A 16155-nucleotide genomic window follows, 5' to 3' on the forward strand; every position below is an offset into this window, starting at 1 on the left:
GGAGTTAACACGGCATACATTTACCCTTTTGCTTAAAGTAACAACAAAAGCAGACAAAATACATAAAACAACAGATTTATTGACCCTGACATCAGGCAATAAAGGCAGTGATCCTTGAGAAAAGAGAAACAAATGAGCTGAATCCTATGATTGCCCCATCCTACCGCCTTGAGACCTTCCAGATCCCTTGAGTTTAAGGGAAGGAGTTAAGAGTCTTGGGAGACCAAGGCAGCTACAGAAAAAGAGAACCTTGGAGATCTGTGGAGGGATCCCCTCAAGTATTTAGCAGAGTACTAATCAACGTAAGTATACAAGGAAACTACCAGAGGCAGGGGGAAAATATCACCTGAAGGGATTAGAGGGAATAGTGGCCAGCGTCCCCAAAGGGCTCCAACAATGTCTGTTCTCATCAAAAGTGCTAGACAAATTCATAGTCATAGTCATGGGCCAGAAATATACCCATACCTATAGTCAATTTGTTTATGACAAAGGAGCCATAAATATATATTGGGGAAAGAACAAGTCTCTTCAATATACATGGTGCTGGGAAAACTAGTCAGTCACATGCAAAAGAATGAAACTTGACCACTATCTTACACTACATAAAAAATCAACTCAAAAATGGAGACTTGAATGTTAAGACCTGAAACCATAAAACTCCTAGACAAAAACATAGGCGATAAGCTCCTTGACACTGGTCTTGGCAATGATTTTTTGGATTTGACACCAAAAGAAAGAAAAGCCAACAAAAGCAGAAATGCACAAATAGGACTAAATCAAACTAAAACTTCTGCACACCAAAAAGAACCCATTAACAAAATGAAAAGGCAACGTAACGAATAGAAGAAAGTATCCGCAAACTATGTATCTGATAAGGGGTTAGTATCTAAGGAACTTGCACAACTCAATAGAAAAACATTTTATTAAAAAATGAGCAGAGGATGTAAATAGAAATTTTTCCAAAGAAGACATACAGATGGCCAACAGGGACATGAAAAGGTGCTCAACATCACTAATCATCAGGGAAATACAAATCAGAACCACAACAAAATATCACCTCACACCTGTTAGAATGACTATTATCAAAAAGACAAGAGATAAGTGTTGGTGAAGCTGTGGAGAAAAGGGAGCCCTTGTGTGCTGTTGGTGGAAACATAAATTGGTGCAGAAAACGATGGAAAACAGTGTCAAAGATTCCTCAAAAGATTAAAAATTGAACTACCATATAATCTAGCAATTCTACTTCTGAATATTTATCTGAAAGAAATGAGAATGTTATCTCAAATTCATTAAGTTAGCTGCATCCCCATGCTCATTACAGCATTATTTACAATAGTCAAGACACAGTCCACTGATGAAGAATAGATAAAGCTGTGGTGTGTGCACACACACTTCTAGTTTAAGATGAATAAGTCTTGGGGATATAATATACAGAATGGTGACTACAGTTAACAATACTATATTGTATATTTGATAGCTGCTCAGAAAGTAGATCTTAAAAGTTCTCATCACAAGAAAAAAACCTGTAACTATGAGGGATGGTGGATGTTACCTTACTGTGGTAACAATTTGCAAAGTACACATTTTTCAAATCATTATTATGCATAACACCCAAAACTAATGCAATGTTCTATGTCAATTTCACCTCAATTAAAAAAACATAAAGAGTAGAAAAATTCATATTCATGGGGTGTTTGGGTAGATTATTCAGGAAGGTCTTGCCTCAGTATAGGGAGTAATTAGTCCTCAACTGAACACTACCCTGGATCTACCCAACAAATCATAAATGTACAATCTGAAACGGATCACACCGTCTCCATGTGACATACCTGCATCCCAGACAAAGCTCAAGAAGATTTATGGGAACACAAAGTATCCAGCAGCCAAATAAAAATCACAATGTATCTATCAAAGATTACAGGCAGGAAAAATGCAGGAAAACATAGCTAAAAATTACAGTAATCAATCCTTCAAAACTGAACCAGCACTGACATAGATGTCAGAATTAGCAGACAAGGAAATTAAGCAGTTACAGCTATAGTCCATATATTAAAAAGTAGAGACACAGAATATATATCTATATATAGATATTTATCTGTATCTACATAAAAAACACCCAAATAAGAATGAAAAACTCAAAGAAAAAAAAAAGTATGCAACATCTGGAAACACCATCAGATTAGATACTGGATGACTAAAAACCTGGTTCCAATTTTTTTAGGTAATTGTATTGAGGTTATATTTTAAAATCCTTGTCTTTTGAAGATAACATTCTAAAATAATTATGGGTGAAATAATATACCTAGGGTTGGCCACAAAATTAGTAGGCGGTAGAGACAAAACAAGATTAAACAAGATCCTAAAATATGTAAGGGGTCTGTGGAGATTCATTAAACTATTCTACTTTTGTATTCATAAAATATACCAAAACAGGGTTTTTAAAAATGCAGATTGTTTAAAAATAAACCCAGAAAACGGGATTTTTAAGTTATTCTATTATGTTCCTAGTTTCAATCTTTGATTTGTTGAGAGAAGCATTGCAATTTGACAACGGTATTTTAATCTGTAAGCAGTGATATAAAAATGACCAAACATTTAGTAGCTTAAGAAACAAAAAGAATTGGATAAAAGGATACATGAAAAAATTTTCTTGGGGAGATGGTGTAAAGAAAAAACACAAAGGGCTGAACACTAATAGGAGTCACATTTAGAGCACATCATGAGTAAGAGGAGCTAGGAAAAGAGGCCAAATACATACTAGAAAAAAGAAGTTTCCTAAAGACATAATAGGTCACATAGATGGCCAAAAAGGATACTTACTCTCTGGCTAATGTCAATAATATATATAGAACAGCTGTTCCTCTAATCACTCCTCGCCCCTTACCACCCACAGAAAGTAGAATGAACCAACTACACTGAAGTATACTGAAGTCTGCATAACTGACTTTCTATGTTAGGGCCCATTATATTTCAGTATGAGAAGGACAGTGCTCTGGAGATGCTCAGATACAAAGAAAAATACAGATATATGGCTCCATGCAGACATGCTTATGTTGTGAGAAGAGAAGCATAACCCATTAACCCTTAACTCAGTGCTCTGACTTTTATCCTTTTCAATCCTAGTAGCAGCAAATAATGCAGTAGCCAAGATAGTTGGGAGACAAGTAGGAGGAAGAGCAGAGAGAAATGGACTCAGGACGAAGAGGGACTCAGTGGATAAAACTACAGAGAAATTACCTGGTAATATTTGAAAAATACCTTGCAACTTGAAATTTAAACCCACTAACATTTCAAAAGTTAAAAAAAACCCAAACCACCCTTCTTCATTGGAGTCAAATAAAGGTACTCAAACATTACTGAGGAGACTATTTAGAATATTTCTAGTTTTATTTGTAACTCTCCCAAATTAGCAGAGAGAGTTGGCATGGTAAACATTACAAGATCAAACAATAGGGAAACAGAATCTAACGGCATCCTATGTATATTTTCATATCTTGGTTAGCCTTATTATATACCCCCGGAGTAAGCCATCTACAAAGTGACCACAATAGCCACAAGCTTCTTTTTTTTTTTTTTTAAAGATTTATTTATTTGTCAGAGAGAGAGAGAGAGAGAGAAAGCACAAGCAGGGGGAGCGGCAGGCAGAGGGAGAAGCAGACTCCCTGCTGAGCGGGGAGCCCGATGTGGGACTCGATCCCAACACCCTGGGAAAATGACCTGAGCCGAAGGCAGACGCTCAACTGACTGAGCCACCCAGGTGACCCAAGACTTTTAAAATGGATGATTCTTGAAGTAGTTTTCTTCAGACATCAGGGATATGTGATTTGTACTTCTCCAAGGAAATAACTCACAACTAAACTCAGAATGACAGACAAAATTTTTACACATTATCACCTGTTCTCTCCCTCTTCTCCATTCAAATCTCTTACCATAGTCCACATGATGCCAGAACCATATGCAGACCACCTCCTTAAAAAGAGATAATTGGCAATTAACAGTGTGTGTTAAGAGAAGCTAAATATGCAGGAAAAGCAGAATGAGAGATGAAATGTCTTTCCTTTTACATTTTTCAGTAGTTCATGAACAGGTAGTTCCCGACTCTCCAATCCAACTGCACTGCCACTTCCTCCTTTATTCCGACAAGCCTGATAAGCCTTCATAAGCACGGCTGTTGCAACAACCTCTTAAGCAGCTCACCACATGTCACTCTGATATTAACTTACGAAAGAAATCAGCTAAGGTTTCTTCCAACTCTAAAAATTCTAAAAATCCAGATAAAAACATTAAACGAGTCAGTTTTTTCATTTTGATAGAACACAATCACACCTGTTTAGATTCTAAGCATAACCTATACGCACAACCACTTCAATGTTGAAGGCTGGTAGATAATACAATGTGTTAAATTTTTCCTTGTACAGTGTTTATCATGAAAAATTACTTCCATTAAAATTTCCGTGCGAATTAATAAAAATCACAGAACCTTTACTAATACAAGGCTAATTAAAGAAAAAAAAAGTTTTTCCTCTGACTTTGGTTTAATTTGCCTGGAAAGGAGAAAGAGCCTAAAGCAATACCCTGACAAGTCACAACATATAAACATTATTCACATCTGTGTTCAGAAGTTGACAATAACCCAAAGTAGTTTGATTATACTTTGCCTTGAGAAAAGAGATGAATGCTATTTATATAAATCTGGTTTCCTTTCTTGGAGATAAGGTTATAATGTGATTTATTTTCAAACAGTTCTTAAAAGGATACGTGTTCCATTAACTCCTGATATTTTAAAGTCATCTAGTAGTTGAACGACCATTTCTCTATTTGGATCGTTAGGGTCTGAATTACGAACCTACAGTGGGAAAGAGCAGAATTTAGCAAAAGCGAAAGCACCAAAATAAGCCAAAGAGTGGGGAAGGGAATACCTGCATCACATATAACAAAGGATTTACTCCCAAGAAAGAGCTCACACAAGGGAAGGAAAAGGAAATATAACGGACAAAGACTATTGCTCTAATTCAACCATTTTTCTACTAAAAGTGTGACTCTCAAATTAATTGCTGGCTACCAGCCCATGACGAATTAAGGAGCTTTTACAGGATGCAAAACAACCACGAAACCAACATTTATCACAGTGTTTACTGAGCTGAGGTTTTTTCCCCCCATAAAAAACCTTCTCAATGAAGGAAGGAAGCACTAACAACTTTCGGGCACAGGCTCCTATTTTGTCAGACTGGCACTCAGAAAATTACTTTCTCAGAGCTCTCCTGGTCTAACCCCCTCACTTTACAAATGAAAACCCAAGGTCTCAGAAGAAGTGGAGTGATGAGGTGGGGGATATACTGGCCTAGGGCTGGTTTAGTGATTGATCAGTTGCCCATAACACCCAGTGCTCATTACATCAAGTGCCTTCCTTAATGCCCATCACCCAGTTACCCCATTCCCCCTGCCCTCTAGCAACCCTGAGTTTCTTTCCTATAGTTAAGAGTCTCTTATGGTTTGTCTTCCTGTTTTTATCTTATTTTTCCTTCTCTTCCCCTATGTTCATCTGTTTTGTTTCTTAAATTCCACATGAGTGAAATCATGATACTTGTCTTTCTCTGACTTATTTCACTTAGCGTAATACCCTCTAGTTCCATCCATGTCATTGCAAATGGCAAGATTTCATTCTTTTTGATAGCTGAATAATATTCCATTATATATATAAATACACATACGTATACATATATACGTGTGTATATATATATATACGTGTGTGTATATATATGTGTGTGTATATATATGTGTGTGTGTGTATATGTATATATGTATATATCTCACATTTTCTTTATCCATTCATGTTTTGATGAACATTTGGATATTTTGGCTATTGTCAGACAACTTTACTTTTAACCATAGCAGGAAAGTACAACATTTCTTGTGCTCTCTGGTACATAAAATATGCTCAATAAATATTTTGAAAGTTTTTTTTGGTGTTTATGATGGGAATCCACCACTTCCCCTACCATAAGCACAGAATTTATAAATATTGTCATCTTCCTGTACCTCTTTTTTTTTTTTTTTAAAGATTTTTTTAAATTTATTTATTCGACAGAGATAGAGACAGCCAGCGAGAGAGGGAACACAAGCAGGGGGAGTGGGAGAGGAAGAAGCAGGCTCATAGCAGAGGAGCCTGATGTGGGGCTCGATCCCATAACGCCAGGATCACGCCCTGAGCCGAAGGCAGACGCTTAACCGCTGTGCCACCCAGGCGCCCCCTTCCTGTACCTCTTTAAGGATATTGGAACTTTACAACAAAAATTAGTCATGTTAAAGAGTCTACAATTGGTATGTCTTAATTCAGTAAAACTTCGTTTATATGCTTTGTGGTTCACACATAAGATCTAATACTCACTGATTTCAGCAACCGGATTTCATCTAGTGCTGTTTCAGTATAATGTTCAGCACTTTTAACTACTTTCATTGCCACAAACTTCTTCCCCCTAAGAAACAAACACAGGCAGTTAAGACTAATGCCCTATCCTCACTTCAGGAAGGTAAAATTTAGCCATAACTGGGAGGCAGTGACAAAAGTACAAATATTGATTCCATGTTTCCCTGTATTTAAACATAGACTATGTCTACACAATCATGTGTACCTGTTAATGGTACTAATTGGCCAGATGTCATTTATAGGAGGAAGAAAATCTGTTCTCAGGTAATCTTAGCACACATTTTCTCCAAGTTAAAGTCTACCTTCTGAATGCCTCTCTGAATCCAAGTAAAACCATGAAATGGTAATAAATACGGGGTGGGGGGGGGGTGGGGGGGAGAGCATCAAACCAGAAGTATTCTGTATATCTGCATGTCAAAAGCTAAAAGGTTAAAACCTTTAACACTTTCCTAGAAGAAGCCAGAAGAAATACCTGGGGTGAAACCAAACTGATAAAAAACAAAGTGCATAGATCTCAATTACTGTCTCATCAAAGATAGTACACTTGTAAGTAAACATCCAATGTTAATTACCTGTGATTTTTATGTAGGAAAATTTTTAGACTACATGGTTAAGCAAATCTCTTACCAAAACAAAATACAAGAAAATAATTTCATAGGTTGGTATAGGACATCGTCTAAAAATTTAACTCTACTCCAGTAAAACAAAAAACAAACAAAAACACCCCATGAACTTACATATCATACTTTCATTGAACATTTGTAATGTTTTGAATTTCTAAGTTCCAAGTGGCTTATAGATACTAATGTAATCAATCTTTTGTCTCTAAGGTGATTCTTCCTCACAGGAAAGACAAATTGCCCAAGAACATAAAGATTATCAACAACAAAATATTGATCAAGGAATCGGTGTAGAGCTAGACTGAAGACTGATCGTCTCTGGAAAATCAGATGAAAACTCTTAGGCATCTCCTAAGTAATTCTTTGGCAGGACCACTACAACTTACTGAATATCCCATGATAACCACACTGTTGAAAAGTGTCCCCAGCCCAACTTTCGGATCACGTGATATCTCCCATTGAATAGATCTCCAATTTTCACAAGATGATAACCTCCTGGAAGAAACAACAGGAAGGAACAGTCACTTATGTAGTAAGAAAAGATAGTTCACATTCCATTTTTCAACATCTATACACCGTTTATCAAACAAAAATGGTTTCTTCCATATAACCATTTGAACAGAAAAAAATTTTAAGTCAGCCACACAGTATTACTGAACTCATGTTATAAAAAAATTCTTAGGGGCGCCTGGGTGGCTCAGCTGATTAAGCATCCAACTCTTGATTTTGGCTCAGTCATGATCTCGGGGTTGTGAGATCGAGCCCTGTGCTGGGCTCTGCACTCAGCAGCAAGTCTGATGGAGATTCTCTCTCCCTCTCCCTCTGCCCCACCCCCTTCATGTGTGTGCATTCACGCTCTCTCTCTCTAAATAAATCTTCATTCTTTAAAATAAATAAGTCTTTAAAAAAAATCTTAGAGAATAAGATTAATGATTTAGAGTAAGCAAGTGATGTTTTGTTGAACAACCAAGTTATTACTTAAAAAAATAAGTCATTCTTTTTTTTTTTTTTATTTAAGATTTTATTTATTTGTGTGTGAGAGAGAGAGCACGAGCACACACACAAACAGGGGGAGGAGCAGGCAGAGGGAGAAGCAGGCTCCCCACTGAGCAAGGAGCCCAATGAGGGACTCGATCCCAGGACCCTGGGATCATGACCTAAACAAAAGGCTAATGCTTAACCGACTGAGCCATCCAGGCATCCCAAAATGAGTCACTGTCAAACAAAAATAGGGTTATGTATCACAATATTCCTGCCCCTCAATAATCTAATAGATTTATCTAAACATATAAATGTTTATAAATAAAATCTATTTATAGTTGCAGTCTCAGGATGTATTTTTATGAGTGAGATTAATGAATTCCATTTATTTAACTTAAAAAAGAAAAGAAAAGAAAAGAGAGTTTGTTTTCCTAAAACACAACACAACAAAACAAAAACAAGGAAAGCCTGAAAAGGCTGCCAACAGTGGCAGGAATCAAGATATTTCTACATCTTTGCTTAACACAAACCAGGTTCTCCCAGATGGTAAGATACACTCTGATATCACGTGCTATTAAGTACCTATAATTCCAGTTTAACTTATCTTAGCAATCATTACTATGAGAAAAAAGTAATGAAAAGGTTTTCTAAAAAGTCTATATACCACATCTCATCATTGGTTATTTCTGGGTGATACAGTGTTACAGATGGTTTTTATTTTCTTTTTGTTAAATGTTATGTCTGAAATTTTCTAAGGTAAATATGCACTATCGTTTTTAAAAAGAAAAAAGGTAAAAACAGATTTAATATAAAACCAAGCTTTAATAAATTAAATTGAACTGAGGGGAAATATTATTTCTTATACCTCAAGTAAAGGATGCAAGAAGCAGAAAACATCAAAACAGCTTACACTCATAGACCAAATATTTAGGTGAGGTACTGCATACACATGAATCATGTCTTACTTGGTATCTTCTTATCAAAAGTCTCACCTTTACAATAATCATTGGGATCTTCTTGCTCATCATCATCAGACCCCAGAATCTCCTCTTCCTGCTCTGGTAGATCACTTTCAGAGTGGGGAGCAGAGCCTCGGTGCTGAGTTTCAGATCTAAGAAATAATACAAACATGTTCACTCCATAAGGACAGAATAAAATAGGACATCAAGAGAATATCATTATCAAAATGTCTCTCCACTTAACAGATAATATAAACAGAGTATTATCTAGTGGTAGCCTAAGAAAATATTAGCTATCACTTTATCTTATGTTAGGAAAATACTTTAAAAAGATTTGAGAGAGAGGGAGAGAGCAAGTGTGCAGGAGTGAGAGGGGCAGAAGGAGAGGGAGAGAGAATCTCAAGCTGACTCCATATCGAGCCTGATGCGGGGCTGCAGCTCATGACCCTGAGATCATGACCTAAGCTGAAACCAAGAGTTGGATGCTTAACTGACCACCCAGATGCCCCAGGAAAATAATACTAAAAAAAAAAAAAAAAAAAAAAAAAAAAAAAAAATTCAGTACATGATTAAATAAAATCTGGGAAACACATAAAAGTACAAAGGGAAAAAATTACTTGAAACTCAATATCCAAACAAAATTGCTGATAAAACTATTATATTTTTCTTTCAGTATTTTTCCTGCATTTTATGAAAATATGTATCTGTATTCACACACTATATAAACAAATTTGTATCCTGCTTTTCCTATTATATTTTAAAGTTTTCTCCTCATTCCTATGCAATCTCTTAAATCTTACATATTTTCCTTAGAAAAATTGTGTCACCACTTACTTTCGCACATTCTGCTCAGCTGGACATTTAACTTGTTTCTAATTTTTTTACCACTAAAAATAAAGCTGGTGAGTATTTTTGGATAATCTTTATTCTGCATTCAAAATTATTTCCCTGAAGTTAAACTACCACGTAAGGATAGAAACATTCTCCCCATTTATAAAAACAACATGTTAAATATAGAAAATTTGGAAAGTAATTATTTTGTTTTAAAACACTTCTATTCTGAACAAATTAATATTTTAAACTATTTCTTTCCAGCCTGTGGCCATGAACAGCTTTTAGAATTATTATGTAAGTATGACTTTTCTAAAGAGGTTGTAACTGAGCTGCATTTCCTGCCATATATGGGCTTTTGGTATGTAACTAGTAACAGGTTGGGAAAACTTAGCTTATTTGATAGGTAAAAACGGCTTCTCATTTTATAATGAATGAAAAAATTTTACTAATTCCTTTCTCTACATGCCATCAATTAGTTGTATCAAAATTTCTGTGCACTGAGAAGTTCAGAAGCAGAAAGACTTGGATTTGTATTCAGGTTGACACCTATTAGTTGCCTGCTTTATAAAGTTTTAAGCAAATTAAGCAGGGTACACAACATTTCTTTCAGTAGCTGCAGGAAAAGGAATTTTAATCTCTATTTTTCAATATTTTATTTACCTTTTTATCATTCTGTCTCATCAGATTGTTTTTCAAAAGATAAATTTAACAGAGAAAAAATTTTAATAGCAAAACCAGTTACGTGGGCTATTGAGACATAAGAAATACCTTGGCAAGCATGACTAATGATTCAGATTTAGATTTTTGGTGACCTTTCCAACCTGCCTCAATTCTCAGTACTTTTTTGTCTTCCAGGAATAAAAAAGTAGCTACAAACTACACTATTCAATGTGTTCATTTTTAGTGAAAACATGTCCTTGGGAAACTTATTTAGTAAAGAACTAACTGGCCCACTTTCCTAGGTGGAAATAATGAATCTGAATGAATATTCCTAAATTTAAGATTAAGATGAATTTCTAAAACAGATTCTCTAACTTCAAACTTGTGCCTTTTATAATTAAAATTACAAAAAATAAAATAAATAAAATTACAATTTGACTATGAGAACTGCAATTGTGAAACTTTTGAACAGCAGTGAAATATTAGTGAAAACCAGACATAAAAATGCTGAAATATTAGAATTTACAAATATCATGGGATTAATAATGTTAAAAAATTATTTTTAAAAGATTTGGACATTCTTGGAAGCAAATAGATTTGTGAAGAGTTTTTTTAGTTATAAGAATTCCCAGTTAGGGGCGCCTGGGTAGCGCAGTCGTTAAAGCGTCTGCCTTCGGCTCAGGGCGTGATCCTGGCGATCCGGGATCGAGTCCCACATCAGGCTCCTCCGCTGGGAGCCTGCTTCTTCCTCTCCCACTCCCCCTGCTGTGTTCCCTCTCTCACTGGCTGTCTCTCTGTCACATAAATAAATAAAATCTTTAAAAAAAAAAAAAAAAAAAAAAAAAAAAAAAAAAAAAAAGAATTCCCAGTTAAAGGATTCAAGATTGAATTATGAATTACAAGTCACAATGTGAAATACAAGTCTCTACCCCGACATGTGGGGAAAGAAGAAACGCTCCTCTTATTCTAAAACAAGAGAGAGGGGCGCCTGGGTGGCTCAGACGGTTAGGCGTCTGCCTTTGGCTTGGGTCATGATCTTCAGGTTCTGGGACTGAGCCCCACGTCCGGCTCCCTGCTCAGTGAGGAGTCTGCTTCTCCCTCGCCCTCTGCCTCTCCCCTTGGCTTGTGCTGTCTCTCAAATAAGTAAAATCTTAAAAACAAAACAAAACAAAACAACAATAGAGAAAGATTACTTAAGGGGGGGAATCCTACTTTTTAACTTTTAAATGTCATTTTAAAAACATAACTAAATTTACGTTTAAGTATTAATTTCAAATATATAATGTTTTAATATTCAGTCATCTCTCTGTGATGGATGTCCTATCCCTTCAGTCCCACAGTCTTCCTCTCTCTTGATTTATTCCTTCATTTCCACAGTGCACATTTATCTGTAACTTCTGGAGAATGAGCACATGGGACGTAAGTTTAAGATCTCTTATTATTTTATCCTCACCCTTGATTGCTGGTCTGGGTATAAAATAAATGCTCTGTTGCCTTCTAGTTTTCAGTGGTGCTGTTGACAAGTTCAAACAATGCCTTCTGATTTCCTGTGTCTCCAAAGAGGGCTTGTTTTTCTCCCTTGGTATTTTTTGTTTCTTTTTTTAAGGACTTTCTCTTTAAACCCCATGTTCTGAAATTTCCTGAATGGCTTTTAAAAAATCCAGCTTGCTAAGTACTTTCTGTGTAATTACTTGCAAGACAGAGATTCATTTAGTTCTGAGAAAACTTCCTGTATTTCAATGTAAATTTAATTCTCTTCATTTTGACTATTCCCTCTGGAACATGTTTTTTCAGGCACTGGACCCTCTGACTCACTACATTAATTTTCTTACATTTTCTACCTCCTTAGATTTTGTTATTGTTCTACTTCCTAGATTTATCTAACTTGTGTTGTCTATTACATTTCTACCATATTTTTAATTTCCTACACTTTTTTTTTTTTTTAAATAAACTCTATGCCCAACACAGGGCTTTAACTCACAACCTTGAGATCAAGAATCGTATGCTCTACCAACTGAGCCAGCCAGGTGCCCCATTTTTGCTCTTGAATGTTCCTTTTTTACAGACTCCTGAATAGTTTCAATGACACACTGTCTTTTACCTTAAGGATACTAGTTATAGTTTTAAGTTTTCTTCTGATCCTGTATCATCTTGGCTTTCTCAAACTACACATGTTTTACTAATGCCATACTTTTGTAAATGATGCCCATCAAGGAATATCAGACAATTGAAAAAAGTGTCATAAAAAGACAAAAACAAAAAGAAAAGTGAAAATTTGAGGAAACAGAGTTACTATTAGTTAATGAGGATAATATGGTGATATGATTAAAGAATTCAAAAACACTGTACCTTTCACTGATGATGGGTGTTAAGAATAAAGAGTTGGAACAGAAAGAAATTTCAGCTTATTAATATTAGGAACTAAAACCCATTCTTCCTAGAACAGAAGAGGGGAGTTCTAAAATAGTTTCAGTCTGTGCTTTTAAATTCTTCATACCTACACTTCAGGTCTCAAATTTTGCTATTCATGTTCAGAAGAAAAAAATTATGTCAGCACTTTAAAGCTCTCAAAGCACGTAAAATTTAACCCAGTACATCTACAAAATCACATATAAACTGAAATGGACAACGGATCAAATTTTAGTAGCTGTATGATTTCAAAAGAGATAACCTGATCCAAACAGCAGTACTGTTAGAAACAGGAATGTACTTGGCTAGGGCACAGAATGAAGCCAAGGCAAAAATCTGTAAGGAAGGCAGAAAGCAGTGGAAAAGCTTCACAGTTTTGCTCCTCTTATATTTCCAAGCCAGACTTGACACAGAAGGAGTAAGAACAGACAGATGATAAAAACCATATTAGTCAGGGTGTTCCCCCTTATTTCTAAGGATCTTTCCTTTCTTTTCTTCTTAAGATTCTATTTATTTATTTGACAGAGAAAGACAGCCAGCGAGAGAGGGAACACAGGCAGGGGGAGTGGGAGAGGAAGGAGCAGGCTCCCAGCGGAGGAGCCCGATGTGGGCCAGAACGTCAGGATCACGCCCTAAGCCGAAGGCAGACGCTTAACAAGTGAGCCACCCAGGCGCCCCCCTAAGGATCTTTTCTTTTCTTTTCTTTTTTTTTTTTAAAGATTTTATTTTATTTATTTGACAGAGATAGAGACAGCCAGCGAGAGAGGGAACACAAGCAGGGGGAGTGGGAGAGGAAGAAGCAGGCTCATAGCGGAGGAGCCTGATGTGGGGCTCGATCCCAGAACGCCGGGATCACGCCCTGAGCTGAAGGCAGGCGCTTAACCGCTGTGCCACCCAGGCGACCCCCCTAAGGATCTTTTCAATTCAGATTCCATTTCTGGTATAATCCTCATTCCTAACCATCCTTTACCCCAATCTCTAATCGGCCAAATAAATAGTAAAACCAAAGTGTCAAACAAAAATTTACTGTCTTGTGAGCAAATACTATATATTCATAATTGCCATATAGAATATGCTACTTATGAGTTTTCACTTATACATTTCATGAATTTATATACTAACATTAGTTACCTGAGCTCCCCACTCGTCCATTTTTTTTTTTTTACAAAGTTTATTACTAACCCACTAAATTGGTTTATAACCTACTAGTGGGTTGGTTTGAAAAATACCATCCTAGAAATTATTTTTAACTTCTTTAGGGAGAGATAATTCACATGTCATAAGTTCACCAATCTAAAGCATATAATTCAGTGGTTTTTAGTATATTCAGAGTTGTACACTCTTACAACCTAAATTTAGAACATTTTCATCACTCTCACAAAAAAACCAATCCCATTAGCAGTAACTCACCATTATACTCTTCCCTTAGACTCTGGAAACCACTAATCTTCTTTCTGTCTCCATGAATCTTACTTTTCTGGACATTTCATGTAAGTGGAACCACTCAATATATGGTCTTTTCTGACTGACTTCTTTCACACAGTGTAATGTTTTCCTAGGTTCACCCATGTTGTATAATGTATCAGTACTTCATTACTTCTTATGAATAATATTCCATTATATGGATAGATCACATTTCATTTATCCATTCATCAACCGATGGACATTTGGGTTGCTCCTGTTTTTTGGTTACTGTGAGTCACGCTGCTATGAACACCCTAGGAGAAGCACATGTGACCATGTCTACAGCAGCACTGTTTGTAATAACCCAAAGCAGGAAACTAAAGGTCCATCAAGAAGAGAATGGAGAAGTCATGGTATTTTGATATAATGAAATATTATATCTGACAAAACGAATGAATTACATGCATAAAACAGCATGAATGAATTGCACAAACAAGATGGACTGAAAATAGCAAGATGCAGAATATATACATACATCACTTTAACCAAATTTAAAAGACACACAAAATGGCCAACATACAGTTAAAATATAAAGAAATACAGAACTGTAACTAGTAAAGATCTAATACACTGTAGAGTTATTACAGATAACAAAACCGTATTACACACATTAAACTTTCTTAAAAAAAAATTTATTATTTATGTAACATCTACAGCCGATGTGGGACTTGAATTCATCACCCCAAGATCAAGAGTTGCATGCTCCTCTGACTCAGCCAGTCAGGTGCCCCCAAACATTAAACTTTCTGAGAGACTAGATCTTTTTTCTTTTCAAAAGATTTATCCATTTATTATTTGAGAGACAGAGTGCATGAGTGGGACGAGGAACAGAGGGAGAGGGACAGAATCTCAAACAGACTCTGTGCTGAGCTTGACACAGGGCTCAATCCCACAACCCCGAGATCATGACTTGAGCCAAAATCAAGAGTTGGAAGCTTAACCACCCAGGCTAAGATCTAGATAAGATCTTAAAAAAAAAAAATTTTTTTTTAAATTTAAAACATTTAAGTACACTTTTGCTCCCCCCCCCTTTTTAAAATTAAAGTAAGCTAGCCCAGCATGGGGCCTGAACTCCTGGCCCTGAGATCAAGATTCCCATGCTCTGGGACTGAGCCAGCCAGGTGACCTGAAACTAGATCTTAACTGTTCCCACCATTAGAAGAAATGATAATTATGTGGCACGACACGTTAGCTAATGCTACAATGGCAGTAATATTGCAACATAAATGTATCAAATAAATATGTTGTATAGTTTAAACTTATACAATATTATATGTCAATTATATCCCCCAAAAAGCTGAGGAAAAAAGTAATTAAAACAAGAAAAAAAGAACAAATTCAGGGTAACTATAAATTCTACAGTGGAGCTACAATATAGGGATATGATCAAGGAAGAGTACACATGGGCATCAACTGTATGATAATTTAATATATTAAATTGATATACTTTCATGGGTAACTTTGTATTTAGTCTTTCTGAACAAATCCCAAAGGCAAGATGAGATCCCCAAATTGGGCATACCATAAAATACAATAAAAATATCTTAGATCTTGATTTAAAGAGGAAATGAAATTTAAAATTTCAAAGTAGGGGTGCCTGGGTGGCTCGATCGGTTAAGCGTCTGCCTTTGGCTCAGGTCATAATCCCTGAGTCCCAGGATCGAGCCCCACATCGGGCTCCCTGCTCAATCGGGAGTCTGCTTCTCCCTCTGCCCCTCATCCTGCTCGACCTCTCTCTCTCACACTCACTCTCTCTCAAATAAATAAAATCTTAAAAAAAAAATTTCAAAATATTTAGAAA

At 36.1% G+C, this 16155-nt stretch overlaps 1 protein-coding gene across 1 annotated transcript in view; it reads right to left on the reverse strand.

Annotated features, from left to right (window-relative positions):
- The window catches only part of SRPK1 (SRSF protein kinase 1), an 81590-nt gene that overhangs the window by 28469 nt on the left and 36966 nt on the right, over nucleotides 1–16155 (reverse strand). Inside the window, 4 exon segments of the mRNA XM_045772028.2 lie at nucleotides 4759–4846; nucleotides 6389–6476; nucleotides 7434–7542; nucleotides 9021–9139. Of these exon segments, the coding sequence (XP_045627984.2) occupies nucleotides 4759–4846; nucleotides 6389–6476; nucleotides 7434–7542; nucleotides 9021–9139 (404 nt within the window).

This window comes from Ursus americanus, chromosome 32, assembly GCF_024610735.1.
Source record: "Ursus americanus isolate L20-20 chromosome 32, mUrsAme1.1.p, whole genome shotgun sequence".
Taxonomy (NCBI): Eukaryota; Metazoa; Chordata; class Mammalia; order Carnivora; family Ursidae; genus Ursus; species Ursus americanus.